This window comes from Chrysemys picta, chromosome 6, assembly GCF_011386835.1.
Source record: "Chrysemys picta bellii isolate R12L10 chromosome 6, ASM1138683v2, whole genome shotgun sequence".
Taxonomy (NCBI): Eukaryota; Metazoa; Chordata; order Testudines; family Emydidae; genus Chrysemys; species Chrysemys picta.
In genome coordinates, this window is record NC_088796.1 from 50,681,995 (window position 1) to 50,704,983 (window position 22,989).

Here is a 22,989-nt window from a genome sequence, read left to right on the forward strand (position 1 = left end):
CTTTATAGAGGTTTTCTTTTAAGCAAACAAGTCAATTAGAAAGGCTGTCCCATGAAAAATGAATAACCTGATTCACTATCCATACTGGTACCTTTTCTGTTCACCAGGGCGCATGGCAATATTTTTGTGGTGCACACACTATTGCTGAATTGTGATTGAACTCCTTGTGCAGGGACAGATGGCATTTATCTGAACAGCAGCTGAATTAGCACCACTCAGTTATCACTACCTCCTCAGCACAAGCCGCTGAAGCAGAGCATTTTAACTGGTAAATTGACACAAATATTTAGGCTAGGTAGAGATGAAAATGTAGCAGTGTTGACGGTTCCTTCTAAATATTCCAGTTGTTTCCTTAGAAATATAATCAAAGAATTGTTGTAAGGCCAATGTTTGTGAAGCATCGATTTTAATATTCTTTGGAAATCTGTAGTGCAGGGGGGAACCTCTGAATATGTTTGCCAAATATTTCTGTGTCCATGAACACAGGTTGTGGGCTTTTTGGTATATCTGTTCTCATAGTCTCCAATTTAACAAAGTACTTAAGCATGTGCTTAACTAAGGGCTAGTCTACACTGGCAACACTAAAGTGCTGTCGTGGCAGCGCTTTAACATGGTTGTGCGGTAGCAGAATAGCGCTGGGAGAAAGCTTTCCCAACGCTCTTTTAAAAAAAAAAACAGACCTCCACAAGGGATGTAGCTACCAGCGCTGGTGCACTGTCTACACTGGCGCTTTACAGCGCTGAAATTTGCTGCGCTCGGGGGGTTCAGATCCCTGTGCGAGAAAGTTGCAGCACTGTAAATTGCCAGTGTAGACAAGTCCTAAGTATGTGCTTAAGGCCATTCCTATTCAGTATTCAGCAAAGCTCTTAAGCACACGCTTAAGTCCTGTTGACTTGAACTTAAAGTTCATCATGTACTTAAGTGCTTTGCTGAATAGAGATGGACTTAGTCACATGTTTAAGTTCTTTACTTAATCAGGGCCTCACTATGTGGTGCTTGCATTATGAGCCCAAACATGACCATATGAGTACAGCCCAAGCAAAAGGGCCAAAACCACCTGAAACTCTAAAATTGAAGAATGGAGTTCTCAAGGCAAAAGATAAAGTAAAGGCTCAAGACTTTTGCACAATAGTAATCTCTTTCTGGATATGGAAGAGAGGAGTGTTGTAGTAATTTAGATGGCAAATACACCATAATTAATGCAACAGGAGCCTGCTGTTCCTCTCCTTTGCTGGTTTCTATCAAAGCAGATATGGGCTCGGTGGCCATCCTTTATAGGTCCAGTGACCCCACTCCATATGGCCAGATAGTTTATCTGGGGTGTGCACAAGGGAATAGGGGGTTTCTGCATCCAACACACGAACATTTTTCAGAATTTCCTATGAAAAATTAAAGGTGTTTTTGACCACCTCCATAAGTAATACAATATACTATAAAAAATTAGTACAAACATTGAAACTTGCTAGCAAGTTTCTGCTAATTCCAAGGGAAGTATCAGGAATTCCTTACTTGCCTGACACTATGGTAGATGGTGCTAATTAACCTCTTGTTCATCTCCAATAGACATAGGTAAATCACCGGCTGGAGATGTGTCCTTCACCAGTGGTTACTAACACTTTTATATGCCTTATATCGCTGGACTCCTCTGCCTAAGGAAGAGACAATTCAAGGAAAGGGAGGTGATTGCAAACAAGAAACAGAGTGTTTCTGTAGATTCTTTCCTTTCTGCTTAAGGTTACCTGAGCCCATTTCTCTGTGCTGGCCAAGTTCCACTCAGATCAGGACTAAGGTTGGGTGGAGGTGGCTTATGCTATCCCTGTGCTCTCTATTCAATGCCAGGCTGCCTGCAGCCCTAAGGGACTGTTCTGTTCAGAGCCCAGCAGGGGTCCAGTTATGCTCCCCCCTGTTCTTTGGCCATAGCCTCTACCTCTGGAGCTGTGAGGAAGGGGCGATAGAGTTGCTACTGGTTCCATTTCACCAATGATCTCCACTGTAGCTGGGGATTCCCAGGTGGTTGGATATACACTAGTGGAGCAGCACAAAGGACCCTTATCACAATTAAGATTCAGGCCTCTTATTTTCTTACAATATTGTGATCTCTGGTGGCTCAGCCAATTAAAGAAAATGTTGATTTCATAAATGTAAGAAGGGAGCTACATTGCCTCATCCTTGTTATGTCTTCAAGGGTACAGTTGGGTGAAAAAATGTTATCAGTATCACTAAATGAAATGGGATTGGCCAGTGGAGTAATTATTTTCCCCTTCCCCCATCATCCCTTCCTCCTCATATGACCTGGAATCCTGGCAGTACACAAACTGACCTTGAAGCTGAAGTTAGACACGTCTTGCTGCCCACAGTGAACCCAGAAGCATAAAGTGAGTAAGTAGTTTAACTAACTCCTCTTGCATTTTGTTCTCCACAAACAGTGGCATTTAAAATGGGAAGCTTATTAAAAATGAATTCAAAGCACCATGCATGGTGGTGTAATTTGAATATAATTTACTGATTTGCATAACTACTCAGACAGCAATGACAGCAAACTGTGTCAGCCCACTATGCGGCTGCTTCAAATGGTGACACTTAAGTAGCGCTTTAAATAAATAAAAATAAAATCTGGCAGAATCGTAACAACACTTCTACAGTCACCCTGCAGAGAAACCACCTTAAATTGTCTGTGTTGTCTGTAAATGTCTGGAGTTAGCAGAAATGTTGTGTCTTTATTTACACATTAGATACATGTTTTCTTGCTATATGGTGCAGCAGATCAGCTTCTTAGAAGTGATCAATATCCACAACTCACTGGCTTGTTTGTGACTCAGCACCTCTCCAGAATAGACCCCCCCCCCCGGGCCTGATCCTCTGCTGGTCACCCTCAATGGAACTATGCCAATTTGTACCCAATGAGCATCTGTCCCAGAATTTTTTTTTCTTTGGACTGTTCAACATTCTTTACCATCTTTCCCCCCTTCTTTCTTTCAGTGTAAGCTGATTTTGAATTCATCTAAAAATGTAATTTTATACAGGTTCATGGATCAATGGATTTATCAAGAGAAATGCAATCCTGGCCTCTCTGTTCATGATAATGCATGTTAAAATTAAAAGCAAAATTAGAAATACACCTCTACCCCAATATAACGGGACCCGATATAACATGAATTCAGATATAATGCGGTAAAGCAGTGCTCCGGGGGGGGGGGGGGGGGCAGGCGGGGGGGGGGCTGCACACTCCGGCAGATCAAAGCAAGTTCGATATAACGCGGTTTCACCTATAATGCAGTAAGATTTTTTTTTTTTTTTTTTTTTTTTTTTGGTCTCCCGAGGACAGCGTTGTATTGGGGGTAGAGGTGTATGGTTGTTTTCTGGAGATTTGTTTTAACCTTTCAGATGGGGTTGGTTTAACCGGCCCATTAATGTGAATAGGAAAAATTCCCAATAACTTCTGTTCGCTTTGGATCAGGCTTTGTCTGAAGTGAAGTGTTATCAGGTAACAGAATAATTTTGTTCTTTTTGAACCCCATTTTTATCACTTATGAGGGTCTATTTACTGCAATAGCATCACTATCAAGAACAGCTGATTAACAGTTTGAGTTCAATGTATGTAGCTACATCATGATTAAATGATCAAAACAAGCATAGCTTGAGTAATGTCACATTTTAGTTTTCTAAAGACTGAAAGGTCAAGCATGGCCACATACTGACATTTTATTCAAATCTGTTTTATTGTTTGCTATTTAAAATATAAATATATACATTATCTGTGTGAACTTTAGCTATGGCTCTGTGATGCCTTTCAAATGTCAGCCAGGATCACATGGTGTGGTAGTTAATACCAGCAGTGACTGGGCTCCAATATATTTAATCTAGTTCTATTTCTAGAAACATCACTTTTCCTGTCTGCAGCCCTTCTAGCTTTTCCTCCTTTGGAAAAAACACATGCTTCCTAATATAAACTATAAATATAAAGGAATCAGAAATTTGTCCTCAGCTACATTAATACCTGCCTAAGAAATAGTGCTTATAATGACGACTTCTTCTTTAGCAATTAACTCTCTAGCTTCTTTAGTCCTCTAAAGAGAACTCCTTTTTTTTTTCTAAAATAAACTATTAGTAGTGACTGCAAGATACTTCAGCTTAAAGGATAAAGTGGCTTGTACTTTTAGAATCACAAATTGAATCTCCTCTGAAATTTTCAGAGGCATGAATATAATGGTTTCGCCTCCCTGCAGATCACAAACTCACTGTCCTTAATCTGACACCATTAGAATAGACTGAAAGAGCCCTGCTGCCAAAAAGTCAACTGACCTGGAAAACCCTGCCAAAAAAGAAGGTGATCACTATAGGTCAGATGTGAAGCTGCTGATGAAAGTAGCATGGGGAGTTTTTGCATGTGTGGATTCCCACAGACTTTATATAAATTTTTAAAAGATCTGATTTACAGTTTTCAAACATTAATATTAGAGATGGACCCAAACTATAAAACCATAATCTTTGGAGAAGTTCAGATCTTTGAGCTTTAAAACAGCGTCTCCATATTTATGCCTGTGTAAATGAGAGCAGGGTTTGTTTTAAGGCCTTTAAGTAAACATTCTTCTCCTTCATAATAGTCCTAAATGCAGCTAATCGTGTCAGGTCCTCCTTAGATGTAATGAAGAATCCTTTGAGCTGGTTCCTAGTGGGTACAGTAACTCCTCACTTCAAGTCGTCCCAGTTAATGTTGTTTCGTTGTTATGTTGCTGATCAATTAGAGAAACGTGCTCGTTTAAAGTTGCGCGATGCTCCCTTATAACTTTGTTTGGCAGCCACCTGCTTTGGCCACTGCTTGCAGGAAGAGCAGCCCATTGGAGCTAGCTGGTGGGGACTTGGAACCAGGTTGGACCGGCAGCCCCCCGATCAGCTCCCCTCTCCCCTAAGTTCCCTCTGTGGCAGTGGCCCAGCAGGCTATCAATTGCTGGCAGGTCAGCTGTCCCTCCCCCCACTGCCGTGTGCTGCTCCTGCCCTCTGCCTTGGAGCTGCTCCCCGGAGCCTCCTGCTTGCTGTACAAGGGAGGGGAACTGGGGGGCTAATGTCAGGGTGTCCCCCTGCTCCTGCCCCTGCCCCCTGCTTGCCCCATCTCCATAGAGCAGGGGAGGGGGAAACACCAGGTCTCAGGACAGAGGAAGCTTGCTGGCAGCAGCTGCTGTCAACTTGCTGATCTACTTAAAAAGGCAATGTACTTAGAGTGGCATCAGCATACTTAAAGGGGCAATGAGCATCTCTCTCTCTCACACACAGGTTGTATGTGTGTCCTCTGTCTGCCATGCTGTCTCCCCTTCCCTCCATTTGTACTGCCTTGTAGAGTGTGAGGCTACATTAACAATAATGTGTTAACCCTTGAGGGCTCAGCCGAGTGCTAGTTCATCATTTAGCAGTAAGACATTCCTTGGGAAATATTCCACCTTCTGACTTCACCACCTCAACCAAGCTTCACAATAATCATTGTTGTGTACAGTATTAAATTTTCTGTTTAAAACTTGTACTGTGTATTTTTATGTGTGTGTGTGTGTGTGTGTATATGTCTTTTGTCTGGCAAAAAAAATTTCCCTGGGACCTAGCTCCCCCCTCCCCCCCCTTACATTAATTCTTATGGGGAAAATGGATTCACTTAGCATCATTTTGCTTAAAGTCGCATTTTTCAGGAACATAACTACAACATTAAGCAATGAGTTACTGTACTACCAGAATTGCTTCAATGGCTTCAGTAATTTGTCACAATGGGCTTTGATCACTTAACGTATGCAGTATAGCTGATTTTTCTAGTATTCAAATATCTTTTTAAAAAAATAGACTCCAGAAGATTGGATACAAGCAGTTGAGCAAATCTCTCTCTGAAGAGACTACAGAAAAGCTGTAACCTCAAAGCTCCTAGCCTTCTAGGTAGCTGCTGTCGATTTCCCTGGGGGTTTCACGTTATCCACTGGTTAAGAACCATTGCTCTAGAAAAGATAGTTCCAAATTGGCTCTGAGGTTTGATTACCCTTGTCTAGTGTGAAGTGATACTGTAATGGAAGAATAGTGACACTACATTTAGTTCTGAAGAAAGCTGTAAAATTTATGTTCAGACTTAAAACTGTATGCGATGTTGTTTAAGCAGTATTGCTCCATTGCACTATTATACTTATTCCCACACAAAATTAACTGCTTTGTGGTGGAAATAGCTGTTCAATATACGCTTACTCTACAACTCATTGTATAGTGTGGATTATTGATCAAAGACTGAAGAACCCTCATGCAAGAAATGATTTTAGCAACAGTTGCTCTGCTGAGTGCTCTTGTATCCTTCTCTGCTGGAGACTAGTACTTTTGCCTCTTTCAAGTGTTACCACAAGTGAAAATGACCTTGGAGTTGTGTCTGGTCCTGAAGGTGTTTTTGTGCCAGTGGCAAATCCCACTCTCCAGACTTTTGAGTGTATTCCTGACTGTGCCAGTGGCCCAGGAGCTTGGGTAAGTATCAGTCTTTCTGAGTCAAGTCCTGTGGTGATATAAAAGGCTTGCTTAAAGGCATCAGCCAATGTAGGCATTTCTGCTACAGATTTTACAGATTTTATCCCACAGGCAATTTTTTACATTGATCCCATTGCTCAAGAACATTTCACTGACAATCAATTGGTCATAATTTTCAACTCCTTTTTCATTTACCCCTATTCTTATTGGGTTACATCTTATAAACATAGTCACTTTATGACTCATACCAGCACTCCTTTTAAGATTTCTAATTTGGAGTAATTTGGAACCTTTGAAAGGCAGCTTTCTTAAATTCAGAATATATCAAAGCTTCCAAAATTGGCTTGCATGAAATAAATTCTGAGCTTTACCAGACAGTTTTGCAATCAGTGCAGGGACTCTCTTTCCTCAGGAAGCTTATGAACTTCACCTAGTTTTTAAAAAGTGAAGTACTCTTTTCAGTGCAGTCTGTCTCTTTGTACGCAGGACACAGCTTCTTGGAGTGGAGGGAGAGGTTGGTGATTCTGGATCTTTCCATGTTTTCCTAACAGTTCCAGATTGTAGTTCCTCACCTCTCCTCCTCCTCCTCAGCCTCTGTTCCTCAGTTCCATGGCTCGCTTATGAGCTTCAGCTTCCTGTTCCTTCTGCTCCATGGCTCTCCTATGGGTGGCTTCTTCAGCTTCCCATGCAGCAGTTGCTTCTTTCTTTTCATTTCTGCCTGCCACATCTGATATGAGTATTCACACTCTTTTCTGCTGCCTCCAATCTGGACAGCTCTAACTTTGCAGTTGTGTCACAGTCGCTCATTTTTATGCTTTACTGTTTCTATTTCCCTCACCTGAAATAAGGTGACTGTCCCCAGCCACCACATATGAGACTCACTTAAAATCACTGTAACCAGGACTCAACATATAAACTGCACTTAAAATAACAAACTGTGCATATACCCAGCTCACTGTGCCAATTTGACCTTACCCAGTGTACAATCTGGACTGTTGAACAGCTGTGTCCCTTCAATTCTCCACCATGGAGCGGGGGGGGGGGGCGTGCTTTTTATACTGCTGTGCTGTGAGAGCAACCACTCCTGGTCTGCTCTTTCACAGCCTCTAGCATGTAAATGACTCCCAGCTATACTGCATGAGTGCTATGGCCAGCCACTCTTGAGTTACACTGCAGACCAACACCAGCAAATTCCCATTCCCAGACTTTCTCCCACAAATGTGTCTTGTACTGTCCAGCCCTCTCTTGGACAATACAAGCTGACATAAAGTCTGTCATTTTATTAACAGGATTTGTGCATATAATTTATTATCTCAAATGGAGTTTGCCAAACACTTCAATTCCAGCACACACTGGTTAAGATAAAACAAATTTATTTAACTACATAAAGATAGATTTTAAGTGATTACAAATAATGAGGCATAAAAGTTCAAATTGTTTCTTTGTTTCTGAGGTATTGTAGCTGCCAGGGGTAGAGAGAAAGGTAGGAATAATGGGGGTATATTCACCATTCTTTTTTTTTTTTCCTTTTTCTTTGAGAATCATCCCCAGCTGGGATTCAGGAGATGGAAAGTCTGTGGGAATGGGGATCTCCAGCTGTTTCTTTGAGAAGATGTAATTTTTTTGCTCACCCCATCTTTCCTGTCAGAGTGACCACTTAACCAGGCAATGGTCCATTTGATTTTGTTGACACCTGGCCAAGGCATCAGTTTGCCTTTTGTCTATGAGGCACTGGTTTGTGGCTGCTTTTCTAAAGTTGGAACATGTCTCAGTAATGTCATACAGTAGAATTTTATAACTTTACATACAATGTTGCCATACATCTTACCAAGACAATCAATAATGCTCAGGAGTTTTTGAGTTTTCAAATGATACTTCAGAAAGCATATTTTATACAAAATGTATCGTGGTCTTGTAAAAGAGGTGAACGGAGGGGTATAGACTGTCACAGTAATCAGGGCCAGCTCCAGCATTTCTGACGCCCCAAGCAAAAAAAAAAAAAAAAAGCTACGATCGCAATCGTGACCGGCGGTGGCAATTGGGAAGGAAAAAAAAAAAAGCCACGATTGGCGGCTGCAGTTCAGCGGCAGGTCCTTCACTCCTAGAGGGAGTGAGGGACCTGCCGCCCCCGAATTGCCGCACGTGCCGCCCCTCTCCCCTGGCCGCCCCAAGCACCTGCTTGTTAAGCTGGTGCCTGGAGCCGCCCCTGACAGTAATATACTAGGTGCTTTAAAAAGGCTAATTTAACAAAGCTGAAACAGTTATAAGCCAAATCACCAAGAGAGAATTTAAACAGAAAAAAATTAATAACAAATGGGAACTGTTCAAGAACCTTTTACTAAATGCCCCAAAAGCAAAAATCCTACACTCAAGAAAGAAGACTTCACTTGGTTTTTTTTGTTTGTTTGTTTTTTTTAAACAGCCTCGATTGGAGGGGAAATGAGAGCATCTGTCTTTTTAATAATAAATGTAGAAAAGGGAAATTGATAGCACCAAATAAAAATTAGGAGCTAGGAATTGTAGGAAATTGTAAGGAAAGCAAAAGACCACAAGGAGATATTTATGGCCAGCAGAGTTAAAGACAACAAAAAGTAATTTCTTAAGTACGTTAAAAACAAAAGGAATCCTAACAATTGTATTGGTCCATTATTAGGTGGAAATGATAGAAGTGTCAATAATAACACAGAAAAGGCAGAAGAGTTCAATAAATATTTGTCTGTATTTGGGCAAGATGTATTTAATAAGTTTTGGAACACTTTCCAGAAGAAATAACTTTGGATTGTGTTACATTTGTCTTCTACATTGGATAGAAATTGAAGCTAGATAAATTCAAACTACAAATAAGGTGTAAATATCTAGCACTGAGGGTTATTAACCATTGGAACAACTCACCAAGGAGTTGTAGTGGATTCTCCAACACTGGAAATATTTATATTAAGATTCGATGTTTTTTCTAAAAGCTATGCTCTAGTTCAACCACAGCTATTGAACGTGAAGCAGGAATTAATTCAGGGAAGTCCTATTGACTGTGTTATGCAGAAGGTCAGACTAGATGATCACAATTGTCCCTTCTGGCCATAAAATCTATGGAAAAACATGCGCTTCCTCTCCTCTTTAGTTACAATCCACCAAACTCATAGACCGCTATGAAAAAATAGCTTCTTTACCACTGTGAGTATGGGGAAGGGCCATACTGTTGGAAAAAGCCCTATGCCTGTCCAGTTTCCTGATAGCCTAATGAGCACAGATGAACTGCATCAGCTTGACCATCTGATGGGAAGCCCTGCCTGATTGGCTGAGGAAGCTAGCAGGCTTGCTCTTAAGCCCAGCAGCAGTCACCGGTTTAGATGTAAAGTTATATCTATATGACCAACAGATAATCTAGTGAAAAATTACAAACTCTTAAATGTGATATTTGATAACATGCTGAATTAACTTACTTAAAACTATCTCTGGAACATCCTGGGAAGTGGGTAAGCAAATGGTGGTAACACTGTATAGAGTGCTCATTAGACCAATTATTGAGTATGAATGCCAGGTGTTTGGACTGGGAGCAAACAGAAAGCTGAGAAAACCAGACTATATCCAAGCACAGGCATTGTGTATCACATGTGGTACCTTCATTACTATGCTTCTGTGTGTACTATTAATAGTAACTAGTGAAAGGCCTATCAGAATGAGGCTTCTAGACTAAACTTTTGGGCCAAAGTACGAGGTAATGGTGAAGATGACAATCTGAAGCTAATATATAATGACTTTTGGGAATTAAGTGGAGGCCAGGTAGGACAAAAAAATCGAAATTCTCAATGTAAGTTGGCTACAGAAGGGGATAAAGGATCTTAATGAAAGTAAAGGATTGAAAGAGACCAAAATCTATAGCTCTGGGAAAATACTCTTATTACTGGAAATCATCCACTCTGAGATAGACATGGAATTGCATAATGAAATAAATAAAAGGAGAAGACTGATAGATATTTATTTGCTATATCTTATACATTTTTGTGATAAGTGGGAATACTACTGCCAAATATGGCTCCAAAGAGAAAGGAATAGGAAGAGTGGGAACCGCTTTCTGCATGCCTTCACTTGGACTCAAGAAAGCCATAAGGCCATAGCTAACTTTGTATTCATCTTTAGGCTGAGCTAACAGGGATTATGCTAGCACTAAACTGGGCTTTAGATGTGTGGACAGCTGCTGTGTCTATCCTGTCTGACTCCTTATCAGGGCTGCAGGCAAATTACAGTGGTAAGTCTGATAGCTGAAATAATATTCTTAATAAAATATTGCTAACAACTGAACTGGTGCCATTGGCTATAACCATAGTGATCGTATGGATCCTGGCGCACGTAGGGATAACAGGAAATGAATTGGAAGAAAAACAGGTCAAAAGTGCCATTAATCATGGACAAACTGACCTAGGAATCCCCTGAAGCAAATTAGAATTTAAACACCCAATAAAAAATGAGCTAAGGAAGGAATGCCAAGAACTGTGGGCAAAGGAAACACTGAGGAAAAAATTCCGAGATGCATGCCCACTAGCTGACAATGTTGATATAATCCAAGGCACTGAAAGGAAGAATGAAGTGGCTTTATTTAGGATTCTAACACAGAATTGTGGATTAAATAGTAATTTATTCCTAATTAACATGCCCAAAGGCGGATTATGTGTAACATGTAAAGTTCAGGAAACAATAGTTCATATCCTTTGGGATTATAAAAGTGTACCACGAAAGGAGGTGTTTATATAGAAAACTCAGAGGCCTTGAAGTAACAACATTTTCCTTGCAACATCTGTCAAGAATACAAGGAAAATGGGGCCCAGTGAAAAATCTCTTCTGCTGTTCTTCAAGAATAGTGTGAAAGGTGCAAGACTCTAAGGCTTGGTCTACACTAACCCCCCAAATCGAACTAAGGTACGCAACTTCAGCTACGTGAATAACGTAGCTGAAGTTCGAAGTACCTTAGTTCGAACTTACCTCGGTCCACACGCGGCAGGCAGGCTCCCCCATCGACTCCGCGGTACTCCTCTCGTCTAGCTGGAGTACCGCAGTCGACGGCGAGCACTTCCGGGTTCGACTTATCGTGTCCAGACAAGACGCGATAAGTCGAACCCAGAAGTTTGATTGCCAGCCGCCGAACTAGCGGCTGGGTATAGACGTACCCTAAGTCATGAACAAGACCAAGTAAAGTGCATGGCAGTCAGAGACTCAGGAAGCAAGTCTGCTATGCCACAAAACTGAAGAAGTTCACTGATTATTCAAACCATTTGTCATGGCTGCAATAGCTCCTGTGTCTGCTTGTTCCTAGCCTTGCTCCTACCTTGTTCCCTTCCTGCTCCTGTCTCAGACTCCGCGCCGCCTCTGCCTTGCCTAGTTCCAGGTAACCTGGTTCTGACCTTGATTCCTATTCTTGATTTCTGACCTCCACTGTGACCTTTGGAATCTGGCTTCTGACCTGAGCTCAAGCTCTGACCCTCAGCTCTGGCATCTGACTCTGTCACTGATCTTAGATTCCGATTCCTCGTGCTTGATGCCTGGTCTAACCAGCAGGCCTGATTATCCACATCCCGGCCCCTGACACAGACCGATCTTCCTTGAAAATTCTGCATTCTTTGGATTTCAATGAAACCAAAGCTTTTGGTTGTATACAGTGAAATGTACAAAGATGTACAGTGAAATATACCCAAAGTGAAATCCCTGCAAAGAGGGATGAATTAGGTTCTGCAGGAAAATCTGCCTTACAGAATGGTGTTTCTGATCAAGAGAATTCTCAAAGAATTAGGGACATTTCTAACTATCCTGCTGAATATAATGATTACCATTTCAACTAAATGGTGATCCTAAGGCAATACAAATAATCTGATTTATAATTAATATATGAATTGGACAGATTATACACATGCACAATATTTGCAAATTCAGTGTGTACTGCAGTATCATATGCATTTATATTCTGAAACAACATCCTGCCTACACAGCAGAGAGTCATTTTGTTTTATTAAATAAGGTGACATACATTATTAACAAATGTGAATAAGCCTCTTTTTCCAAGGCAATCCAACAGTGATTTTTATTCCTCTCTTTATCAAAAATGTCTGTCATGCTCTGTTTGACCCTTACAGTTGGGTGAGATTGCCACTCGGAGCTGAGGTCAGAGGTTAGCCTTGTTCTCACTTAAAGTGCAAAAACCACAGCCAATTGAATTCTTTAAATTACTGCTGGCAATGATTGCTTGCTGCTGTGATTGACACGTGTCAGATGACTTTCTCAGTTGAGTAATCTGGGCTAGCAACTACTATCAGCGGTTTACAAAGTACAGGCACGTTATACATTAATGAAGAAAGCCATACAATGGACTCCTGTTCACAGAAACATAAAGAGAGGGGAAGGAAAGGAAAGATTCAACAAGACCGTGTCAAGGGGCAGTACACAGGTAGAGTAAGAGCAAGACCCCTACGAAGACAACACCACCAAAAAGGAAGATACTTTGATAATGGAGCATACCTTTGTCTACATTCTAGCAGGAAAACAATCCCACTTAGCACAAAACTTGGCTTCCAAGAGGAGCATTTTGGTCTCTTGATCAATCTTATAGACCTGCCCAACCTATTAGATCCTAGCAACAGGGGAGAAGACTGCTCAGCTGCCTGAACATGGTAGGGAGGGACAAGATAATTATTACCAGACAGGCAGTATTGCCTAGTGGCTGAAGTTGTAGCTGTTCGTGTGGCATATAGCTAGATGTATTGTATGTGAGGGAGGGGTCTCCCACATTTTTTACAGAAAGAGAGAGAGGGTTGGCCAGCAGTGCATCAATCTTCCCAACAGCAGGTTTATTGCATTTTCTAAACAGTATCCGTTTGTGCTATAGCCACTCTGATATTTCAAAAAATGTCTCTTCGCCTGTTCTCCTTGCTTCTCAGCTTTGCTCTTTTGAAATAGGTGCTTTGTCCGCAGGCCCTTCCTTTTCCATGTCCTTTCCTTGAGCATTTATTCTTCCATCTATTGCCAGGTTGTCCACTTTACACAGAGCACAGGATCTGTCCACCTGAATCGGGGTTATCTGTTAGCTGAAGATCCAAATTATACACAGCAGCACAGTTTGCTGTTTATGGACCAAAACTTGTGAGGTGTTTAGTAATCCTGGGTGGAGGATGCTCAGCTCCTCACAGGATCAAGTGCTACCATATCTGATAATGTCGTAAGGTTCATGAGACAAGAAGAAATGCACTGAAATAGGAATTAAAGGACTATTTAATCAACTATTACCAACTTTAGAAAGTACAGTACATGCTAGTTTGAGCTTTTTGAAGATATTACAGAAGTGAATAACTTCAAACATATGTCACAATCACACAATTCCATCTAGTGCCTAAGTCCTCAACTGATTTTGTATGTGTACCTAAGAACATAAGAACGGCCATAGTGGGTCAGACCAATATCTTACGTTCCAACAGTGGCCAATGCCAAATACTTCAGAGGGAATGAACAGAACAGGGCAATTATTGAGTGATCCATCCCCTGTCGTCCTGTCCCAGCATCTGGCAGTTAGAAGCTTATGTATACCTAGAGCATGAGATTGCAACCCTGACCATCTTGGCTAATAGCCAATGATGGACCTATCCTCCATAACCTTATCTAATTCTTTTTTGAACCCAGTTATAATTTTGGCCTTCACAACATTTCCTGGCAATGAGTTTCACAAACTCACTGTACATTCTGTGAAGACATTCTTCCTTTGTTTGGTTTGTTTTAAACCTGTTGCCAATAAATTTCATTGGCAGACCCCCGTGTCTTGTGTTATATGAAGGCATAAATAACACTTCCTTATTCACTTTCTCCACACAATTCATAATGTTACAGTCTTCTATCATATCCCCCACCCCTTAGTTGTCTCTTTTCCAGACTGAACAGTCCCAGTCTTTTCAATCTCTTCTCATATGGAAGCTGTTCCATACCATTAATCATTTTTGTTCCCCTTCACTGTAGCTTTATATAGTGGCATTATGATATTTTCTGGCTTATTATCTATCCCTTTCCTAATGGTTTATAACGTTCTGTTAGCTTTATTGACTGCCATTGCACATTGCGTGGATGTTTTCAGAGAACTATCTGCAATGACTTCAAGAGCTCTTACTTGAGTAATAACAGCTAATTCAGAACCCATCATTTTGTATGTATAGTTAGGATTATGTTTTCTAATATGCATTACTTTGCATTTAATTAATCAACATTTAATTTCATCTGCCATTTTGTTGCCCAGTCACCCAGTTTTGTGAGAGTCCTTTGTAACTAGGGTGACCAGATGTCCTGATTTTATAGGGACAGTCCTGATATTTGGAGCTTTTTTAATATGGGCTCCTATTACCCCCCACTCCGTCCCGATTTTTCACACGTGCTATCTGGTCACCCTATTTGTAACTCTTCGTAGTCTGCTTTGGACTTGATACCAAATTACTCAAGGTAGTTATCTGTAAACTTTGCCACCTCACTGTACACCCCTTTTTATAGATCATTTATAAATACGTTGAACAGCACTGGTCCCAGTATAGACCCCTAGGGGTCATCACTATTTACCCCTCTCCATTCTGAAAACTGACCATTTATTCCTACCCTTTGTTTCTGTCTTTAAACCAGTTACTGATTCATAACCATGATTGCTTATTTTGTTTAAGAGCCTTTGGTGAGAAACCTTGTCAAAGGCTTTCTGAAAGTCCAAGTGCTCTATATCCACTGGATCACCCTACCTACATGTTTCTTGACGCCCTTAAAGAATTCTAATAGATTGGTGAGGCACAATTTCCCTTTACAACAGTCGTCTTCCCCAACAAATCATGTTCATCTATGTGTCTGATAATTCTCTTCTTTACTATAGTTTTCAATCAATTTGCCTCGTACTGAAGTTAGGTAAGCTTAACTTATCCTGTAATTGCCAGGATCACCTCTGGAGCCTTTTTAAAAAAAGTGGTGTCACATTAGCTATCATCCAATCATGTGGTACAGAAGCTGATTTAAACAATAGGTTACATACCACAGTTAGTAGTTCTGCAATTTCATATCTGAGTTTCTTCAGAACTCTTGGGTAAATACCATCTGGTCCTAGTGACTTATTACTCTTTAATTTATCAGTTTGTTCCAAACTTCCTCTATTGACACCTCAGTCTGGGATAGTTCCTCAGATTTGTCACCCAAAAAGAATGGTGCAGTGTGGGAATCTCCCTTGCATTCTCTGTAGTAAAGCCCAATACAAAGAATTCATTTAGCTTCTCTGCAATGGTCTTTCTGCCATGAGTGCTCCTTTAGCACCTTGATAATCCAGTGGCCCCAGTGATTGTTTGGCAGGCTTCCTGCTTCTGATGTACTTTTAAAAAATTGCTGTTAGTTTTTGTGTCTTTTGCTACTTAATCTTTAAATTCTTTTTTTGGTCTGCCTAATATACTTTTACACTTGACATGCCAGAGTTTATGCTCCTTTCTATTTTTCTCACTAGGATTTGACTTCCAATTTTTACAGGATGCCTTTCTGTCTCTAACTGCCTTGTTTATTCTGTTGTTTAGCCATAGTAGTATTTTTTTATCCTCTTACTATTTTTTTTAATTTGGTGGACACTTTTAGTTTGAGCCTCTATTATGGTGTTTTTAGACAGTTTCCATGCAGCTTGCAGGCATTTCACTCTTCTGACAGTTCCTTTTAATTTCCATTTAACTAGCTTCCTTATTTTTGTGTAGTTCCCTTTCTTGAAGTTAAATGTACAGTGGCGGGTGTCTGGTATTTTCCACTCTCTCACACACATGTTAAATGTAATTACATATGGTCATTATTACCGAGCAGTTCAGCTATAGAACACATTGTGATTGGTTTGCAGATATAAACCACAACATGTTAGTAATGTCATAGTACTGCGAATAGTGACCTTCTTAATGGAGTGGTGTTATTATTTGTTGTGCATGCTACATCTGTGGAAAGGGCATCAAGGTGAAAAAATATACAGTCAATCAATTGCTGCTGGAACAAAGCATAGGACTTCTGTGTCACATCCTATTAATATAAGGAATTGATGGAATGTGAAAACAGCTATCAACATAGTGCATCCTTGCCAGCAGAAATCATATGAAATAGCTAAATATGATGGCCTGCCTAATGTCATTACCATTACCTGTTACTGGCGGAATATCCTGTAGCCAGCACAGACAATACCCTGGTTACTCTTGAAGGACTAAAATTATATTATTGTCTCCTTCTATTCTCTACACATACAAGGCACATCAATCCTCCAGTCTGATCAAATGCACCGAATGTATTTGTCCCTTGGCGAAGTGACAACTCTCAGTCCCCAGGTTAGGAGATGACTTCAGTGTGCTTTAAATGCCTGATTCAATACCACTTGGAATCAGCAGAAATACTCCCATTGAGTTCAGTGGGCTTTGTTTCTAGGACAGGGCTCTGGGTGTGAGACATCTGTCTGCTCACCAGTGAAGAGAAGAGACACTGACAATATCTGTAAAATGGGAATATTAATAGTGCCCTCACTCACAAGGCTGTTATGAAAATTAATTCATTGCTTGTGAGTTATTTAGATACAACAATCATGAGTTCCACAGAAAAGCCCACGAGGAAATTAATATTTCCATATTCAATGCAGAGTCTGGATGGTGTGCTGTAACTAAGGCATAGGGCCACATGCGGAATGATGATGACAGGAAGGAGTCGGAAAAATCCCATTGTATCATAAACTGCATATTTGATTATAATTTATTATAAAACACTCCACCAATGACAAGATTTTTTTTCCTTCCGACATGTATTAAGGACCGGTCCTGCAAAGCATACTCATGCAAATTAACTCTTTGACTTTAGTGGGACCATTGAAAAATTACTCATGTGAGTAACAGTTGAGGGATCAAGCCAACAAGGAAAGTTCTGACACATGGGCATTTTCTTAATCAATATATATTTTTAATAGTTTAAATAATGTGCATTCTGTAACATTTTCTATGGCACAGTTTCAGGGTAATCGAAGATCATCAGGATCAATTCCTTATGGCTGATCATGTCAAAATGATGCTCTTTAAATGCGGTCTTTTCCCAGTACTCTGCTTTTGGACAAATTTTTACCATTGAGCAACGAAGAAAACATTGAATCTTCTTTCAATCGATATATCAGAGTTTCTCTCCTTCTAAGTGACAAAACCCTATTTTATATCATGTGTGTACTCAGGAAGTAGAGGAGACAGCTAAGACTTTTATTAGTTTTAAAATGCCCTTTGGTACTGCCTAATGTGCATCAGTATAGAATATTGGAAAGTTGATATCAAACTGTTTGAACTAGACACAGGACATAAGACAAATCTGCCTTCAGACCTGTAAAGAAATATGCAAGAATCATGCAAACTCAAACAAAACACAAAGGCATGGAAATCTACCAAAATAATTCAAACCCAATGAAATGGCAAACATACAAGGTCACAATCATCATTAGACATGAATGGAAAGGGAAGTGAGATACTTGACCATGATCTGATTAACCCCAGGGCTTCAGGGTGGTGCTCAGAAATGAAAGCATTGTTTTCACTGAACAGATATGAAATGTTCTGAGGTGTCTTGCTAACCTCTTTAAATCCCTGAAATAAAAAAGGATTAAGGAATGATTAAACAGAAGAAATATATCCTAGAGAACACTGAAAAGGGCAACTGAAGGATTGCACACTGGGAAGATTTATGAGCAATTATTGTCCTTCCACTCCTAACTTCATGTTTTCTTACAACCTGCTCCATAGCTATGGAACACCCTTCCAAGCCAGATTTGTCAGACCCCCATCCACCTAAACTCTTGGGGTGAAATCCTGTCCTCATGTAAGTCGGTGGGAGTTTTGCTAGGCCTGGATTTCACTCTCCAACCTTCTCTGAGGTTCACAATCACAACAAAACAAATCAAATCCATTCAAAAATATTATTCAAGTTGTTTTCCCCCTTCTGAGTCCCCTAGCACATGCCATGTTCTCTATCTGCCTTGTAGATTGCCAGCACTCTGGTACTGTAGCTGTACAGCTGTGAGCACTTTGAGACACAACTGGTAATAATAGACTCTGTGTGAGCTCCTAAAAATATTTTGAGATTAATTAACCCCTCTTGGCCCTGATTCTCATTTACACCGAAGCTATGCCAGACCACTCCTGCAGTGCCCGGGGACCTGGAAGTGGGCACAACTTACACTCGCACTCACTTTAAGGCTCCTTTATGCTGTCAGATCAGTGAAAATGAAAATGAGAATCAGGCTCCTTTTCTTGAAGCTATCAGGTGGAGAAGAAGCACAATTTTTACTGGCCTGTTTAAAAATATCCTTATGCAGAAGTGAGAATTTGTTGTGTAAATACAGAAACCTTCTGAGGTGTCTTAAGGAGGTTGCTATGAAGAATGTGATCTGTGAGCCATTTAAGTAATTGGGATTCATTTTATCCTAGTTTATCCACAGGACTATTTTTACAAAACTCAAGGTAACTCAAAAAATCACAGGATAAAAGAAATTTAAGCATCACTTACAAGTCTGCTTTATTTCTTGCAATTCCCCATGTACCTCCATGAATAAATAATCTCTGTAAATAACTGTTTGGAAATCAAATGAGAGAGAGGTGAGGGTGAGAAAAATTCCCAGTTGTATCCTTTATAGGATAAAAGACTTATCAGATCACAGCTCACTGGTTACTTCAGATTTATATAATTATTCATACAGTGCACCTAAGTGTGCTAAGCATTTATAGCCCATGGTCTTTGCAGAGAATATGGCTATCATGTGGAGTTATTGTCTATATGTCTATACTTTCACTTCTCATGAACATATGGTGGATTGAAGTCTATCAAAAGTTTCCTGTGCAGCTATCACTAAAAGTAATGACAGAAGCCCCAGTCCTTAGATCTGGCTCAGCTGTGCTTGGCTTAGTACATGTGGGGATAGGGAGATTTAGGTGATCTATGATTTCCTTTGATCCCTGTTTCAGTTAGAACAACCTCAAGAGACTTAGGCTGGGTCTACACTACCCGCCTGAATTGGCGGGTAGAAATCGACCTCTCGGGGATCGACGCTCTTACTCCACCAGCGGAGGTGGGAGTAAGCGCCGTCGACGGGAAGCCGCAGAGGTCAATTTTGCCGCCGTCCCTACAGCAGGGTAAGTTGGCTGCGATACGTCGAATTCAGCTATGCTATTCGCATAGCTGAATTTGCGTATCTTAAATCGACCCCCCCCCCCCGTAGTGTAGATGTAGCCTCACCAACTGGGCAGTTAAGTCAGGTTTAAGGTTGCTTTATACCACCAGTGCAGTGCAAAGCAGCCCTAATGGGGCCAAGGATCCAGCCAGGAGATTTGGGAGATTTATTTGGCAGTGTTTAAATAAAACCATGAAGAATGTTTGTGGATTTTATCAGATCAATGTCTGTCCTTGTCAAAAAAACTTTTCTGACTAGTTGTAAATGATTTTGGGAGAAGTGATTTTAACTCAATTGCTTCTGGCAGCCTGTTGTGTTTTGAAATCAGCATTACTGACCCAGTATGCAGGCCCTTACAGTACTTATTTGGGTAATTGTCATTTCCCTGAGTAATCCCATTGATTTCTGTGGGAATATTTATCTGAGTAAGGGATTGCAGGGTCAGGCTTTAACATTTTTTTCCCCAAAATATAGGCACCTGTTTTTGGTGTGTCACTAAGGTACTGGTTACAGGCAATGCCTGTCTTATATTGTATATCATTTATCCATCACAAGAGACTATAAATCTCCATTCATTTAGTGTTACATAAATGATGATAATATTTAATAATATTTCAAACAGAATCTAAACCTCCTTGATATTTCAATCTCATTTTCAGTTACACACTATTTGCAATGTTTTGTCTGCTATGTCTAACTTTAACATTATAACCTTCCCATGTGTCATGAACAGATATCTCCATGTAACTATATTACTGCTATGAAGCAAGCTAAAGAATTGAATTTTCACCCTAAAAGCCTCAAAACAGTTAATATGCATATGAGAGAGGGTTGGGTTTAGAATGTTGTGTTCGATATTGCCCTGAACAGATCCAATGATTTTTCAAGTCTATCAACGGTTTATGTACAGAAATAGAGTGAATACTACCAATCCTTCCTCTAGGCACTACTGCAATACACATAAATAATAATAATAATTAATAATTTGTCTTTTTTATTGAATTACTGTGTGTTCCAGTTGTGAGAGTGAGTGTTTATTTGGCATGTTCAGCATATTTGAACTTTAAGTTCAAATAGCCATCAAGTATGGTTTCATATAGGGTTGTTTTGCCTTCTAGAAGCCTTAACATAGAAGAACAATGACTAGCACATTTTCTCGTCTCCTGGCTGGCCACAGAACTGCTGTGCTCTTTGCAACAGTTAGCACAGGGGCCTTAACCACTGGATACCTATTGAATCATCAGAATGTGAGAGCAGGATCTCATGAAAGACGAAAACTCTTTCCTCCAAGGTAAGTCATTTGGGTTAAACCTTCCACTGAGCACCCAGCCCAAGTAGCTGCTGAAGCTCACTGGGGGACTAAGAGAGAAGGAATTGTCCCCCAACAAACTGCAGAGCAGCTGCATAAGTCATCATGTCCCAAATGTGGCACCTATGCATGTGGGAAAGGAGGACCTGAGGATGGGAAGATCCTTGTAAGTTCAAAATCTGAGAACAGGATCTCTCACTAGTAACCCTGGTTTTAGATAGATTCAAAATAGCATGAACAATAGCCTTCAAAACCAGGAAGTGCAGACATGGATGAAAATTTAAAAAAGCAAAACCACATACACAAAGATTGTCAAACCTCAAATAAAGTTCAGTTTTGGTTCACATTTCAGGCAAAGGTTCAGGATGGTTCTCATTAACTTATCAGTCATCTAATTCCTAGGAGCCAACTATCAGTGTAGACTCTACTGAAGGGAAGTTTTTTATATTTTTATGTACAAATGATAAGGTGTTGGCCATGGTAAATACATGGAAGAGACACAACTGCTCTGCCTGAAATTATTCCCACAGCAGCTATAAACTGATTGACGGAGCATAGAAGCTAAATACAGCCCTGATAGGACTAAGTTGACTTCACTGGACTTGTATTAGCTTGACTTTGGCCCTATTTTTGAAAAATGACAATATGGGCCAGTTTCTGATCCCCTTATTCATAGTGAATAGTACCATATTCCACAAATAGGCCCACTGAGGTTGCTGAGATTCCTGTTAGAGCCAGGTGCTACTAAACCAGGGTAAAGATATCACAATCTGACCCCTTTAAAAGCATTACCAATGCTTTATCAAAGGACTTAGCAACATCTTCACAGAGTCGTAACTAGGGCATTTTTGCACCCAGAGTGAGTAAGCATATTTGCACCCACTACCTTTTTTTCCACTTCATTTTTCCACCCCATTTCCCCGCCCCTGTGGCTTTGTGCCCTGGGCAGCTGCCCAGCTCACCCTGCCCTGGTTACAGCCCTGTCACTTCATATGCTACAAGCTGAAGATTTCTTTACTGATGGATTATAATATTATAGAGCTTTCTTTAAATAATAAGATAATTAAAACAACACAGAACTATTATAATAGGGTTAGATTTTCTGCAGGTATAAATCAGAATAGCTCCACAGATGTCCACAGAGTGACACTGATTTACACTAGCTGGGGATCTGGTCCACTAACTTTACTTGTACCTCAAGTTTTATCAAAAGCACAACCAAATGAATTCCGAACATTGTTCATGTTCCTCCTATCTGTGCTAGTGCTTCCCACTTCCATTGTAAATATCTTTATGTACTGCTAATGTAACTGGCAGCCAGTGCAGACTGTGGGGGGGGGGTGTTGATAAGAGCTTGTATGCTTTTGTTTTCTTTCTAAATTTTAATGCCATGCATGTACCAAGCACCAGGCGTGCTTTTAAACTCTCTGCTATTTACCTCAAGCTTACTGATCTACTGCAGAGAATAATATCCATCAATGCGTGGTAGGATGACACAACTTTAGTTTAAGAGAGGGAAACAAGCAGACCAAGTAAGAACTCTTTCTGTCCCCTCTCCTTCTGATGTGTTCGTAACCTGGCAAAAAGAACCAAGAATTACTGTTTGTTACCATATTAAATGCATTTGTCTTTTTCACCCCTCAGTGCAGACTATCCTGATCTCCGCAAACATAACAACTGCATGGCTGAATGTCTCTCACCAGCAATATATGCTAAACTAAGGGATAAGATGACTCCAAATGGGTATACCCTGGACCAGTGTATCCAAACTGGCGTTGACAATCCTGGCCATCCTTTCATTAAAACTGTGGGCATGGTTGCTGGTGATGAAGAGTCTTATGAGGTGAAACATTTTTATTACACTGTAATGTTTAGTTTGTACGTTATACTTCACGAGAACTTGTTAGGACAGCACAGATCTTTCATGAGAAGTTCACTTTTAAGGTAAATCGCACACCAGAGTGTGTATAAACCACAAACCATATGGGTAATACTGGTG

At 40.4% G+C, this 22,989-nt stretch overlaps 1 protein-coding gene across 4 annotated transcripts in view; it reads left to right on the forward strand.

Moving 5' to 3' along the window:
• Positions 1-2,218: 2,218 nt before the first annotated feature.
• CKMT2 (creatine kinase, mitochondrial 2) overlaps positions 2,219-22,989 on the forward strand; it is a 36,829-nt gene continuing 16,058 nt past the window's right edge. Inside the window, exons 1-3 of one of the 4 annotated variants that reach the window (XM_024104523.3) lie at positions 2,219-2,375; positions 20,800-20,972; positions 22,635-22,833. In XM_024104523.3, coding sequence (XP_023960291.1) covers positions 20,821-20,972; positions 22,635-22,833 — 351 coding nt within the window. In that variant the 5' untranslated portion in view covers positions 2,219-2,375; positions 20,800-20,820. Of the gene's footprint in view, positions 2,380-20,781; positions 20,973-22,634; positions 22,834-22,989 lie in introns of all 4 variants that reach the window. The other 3 variants (XM_005288180.4, XM_008167487.4, XM_065599130.1) reach the window with 3 other exon arrangements.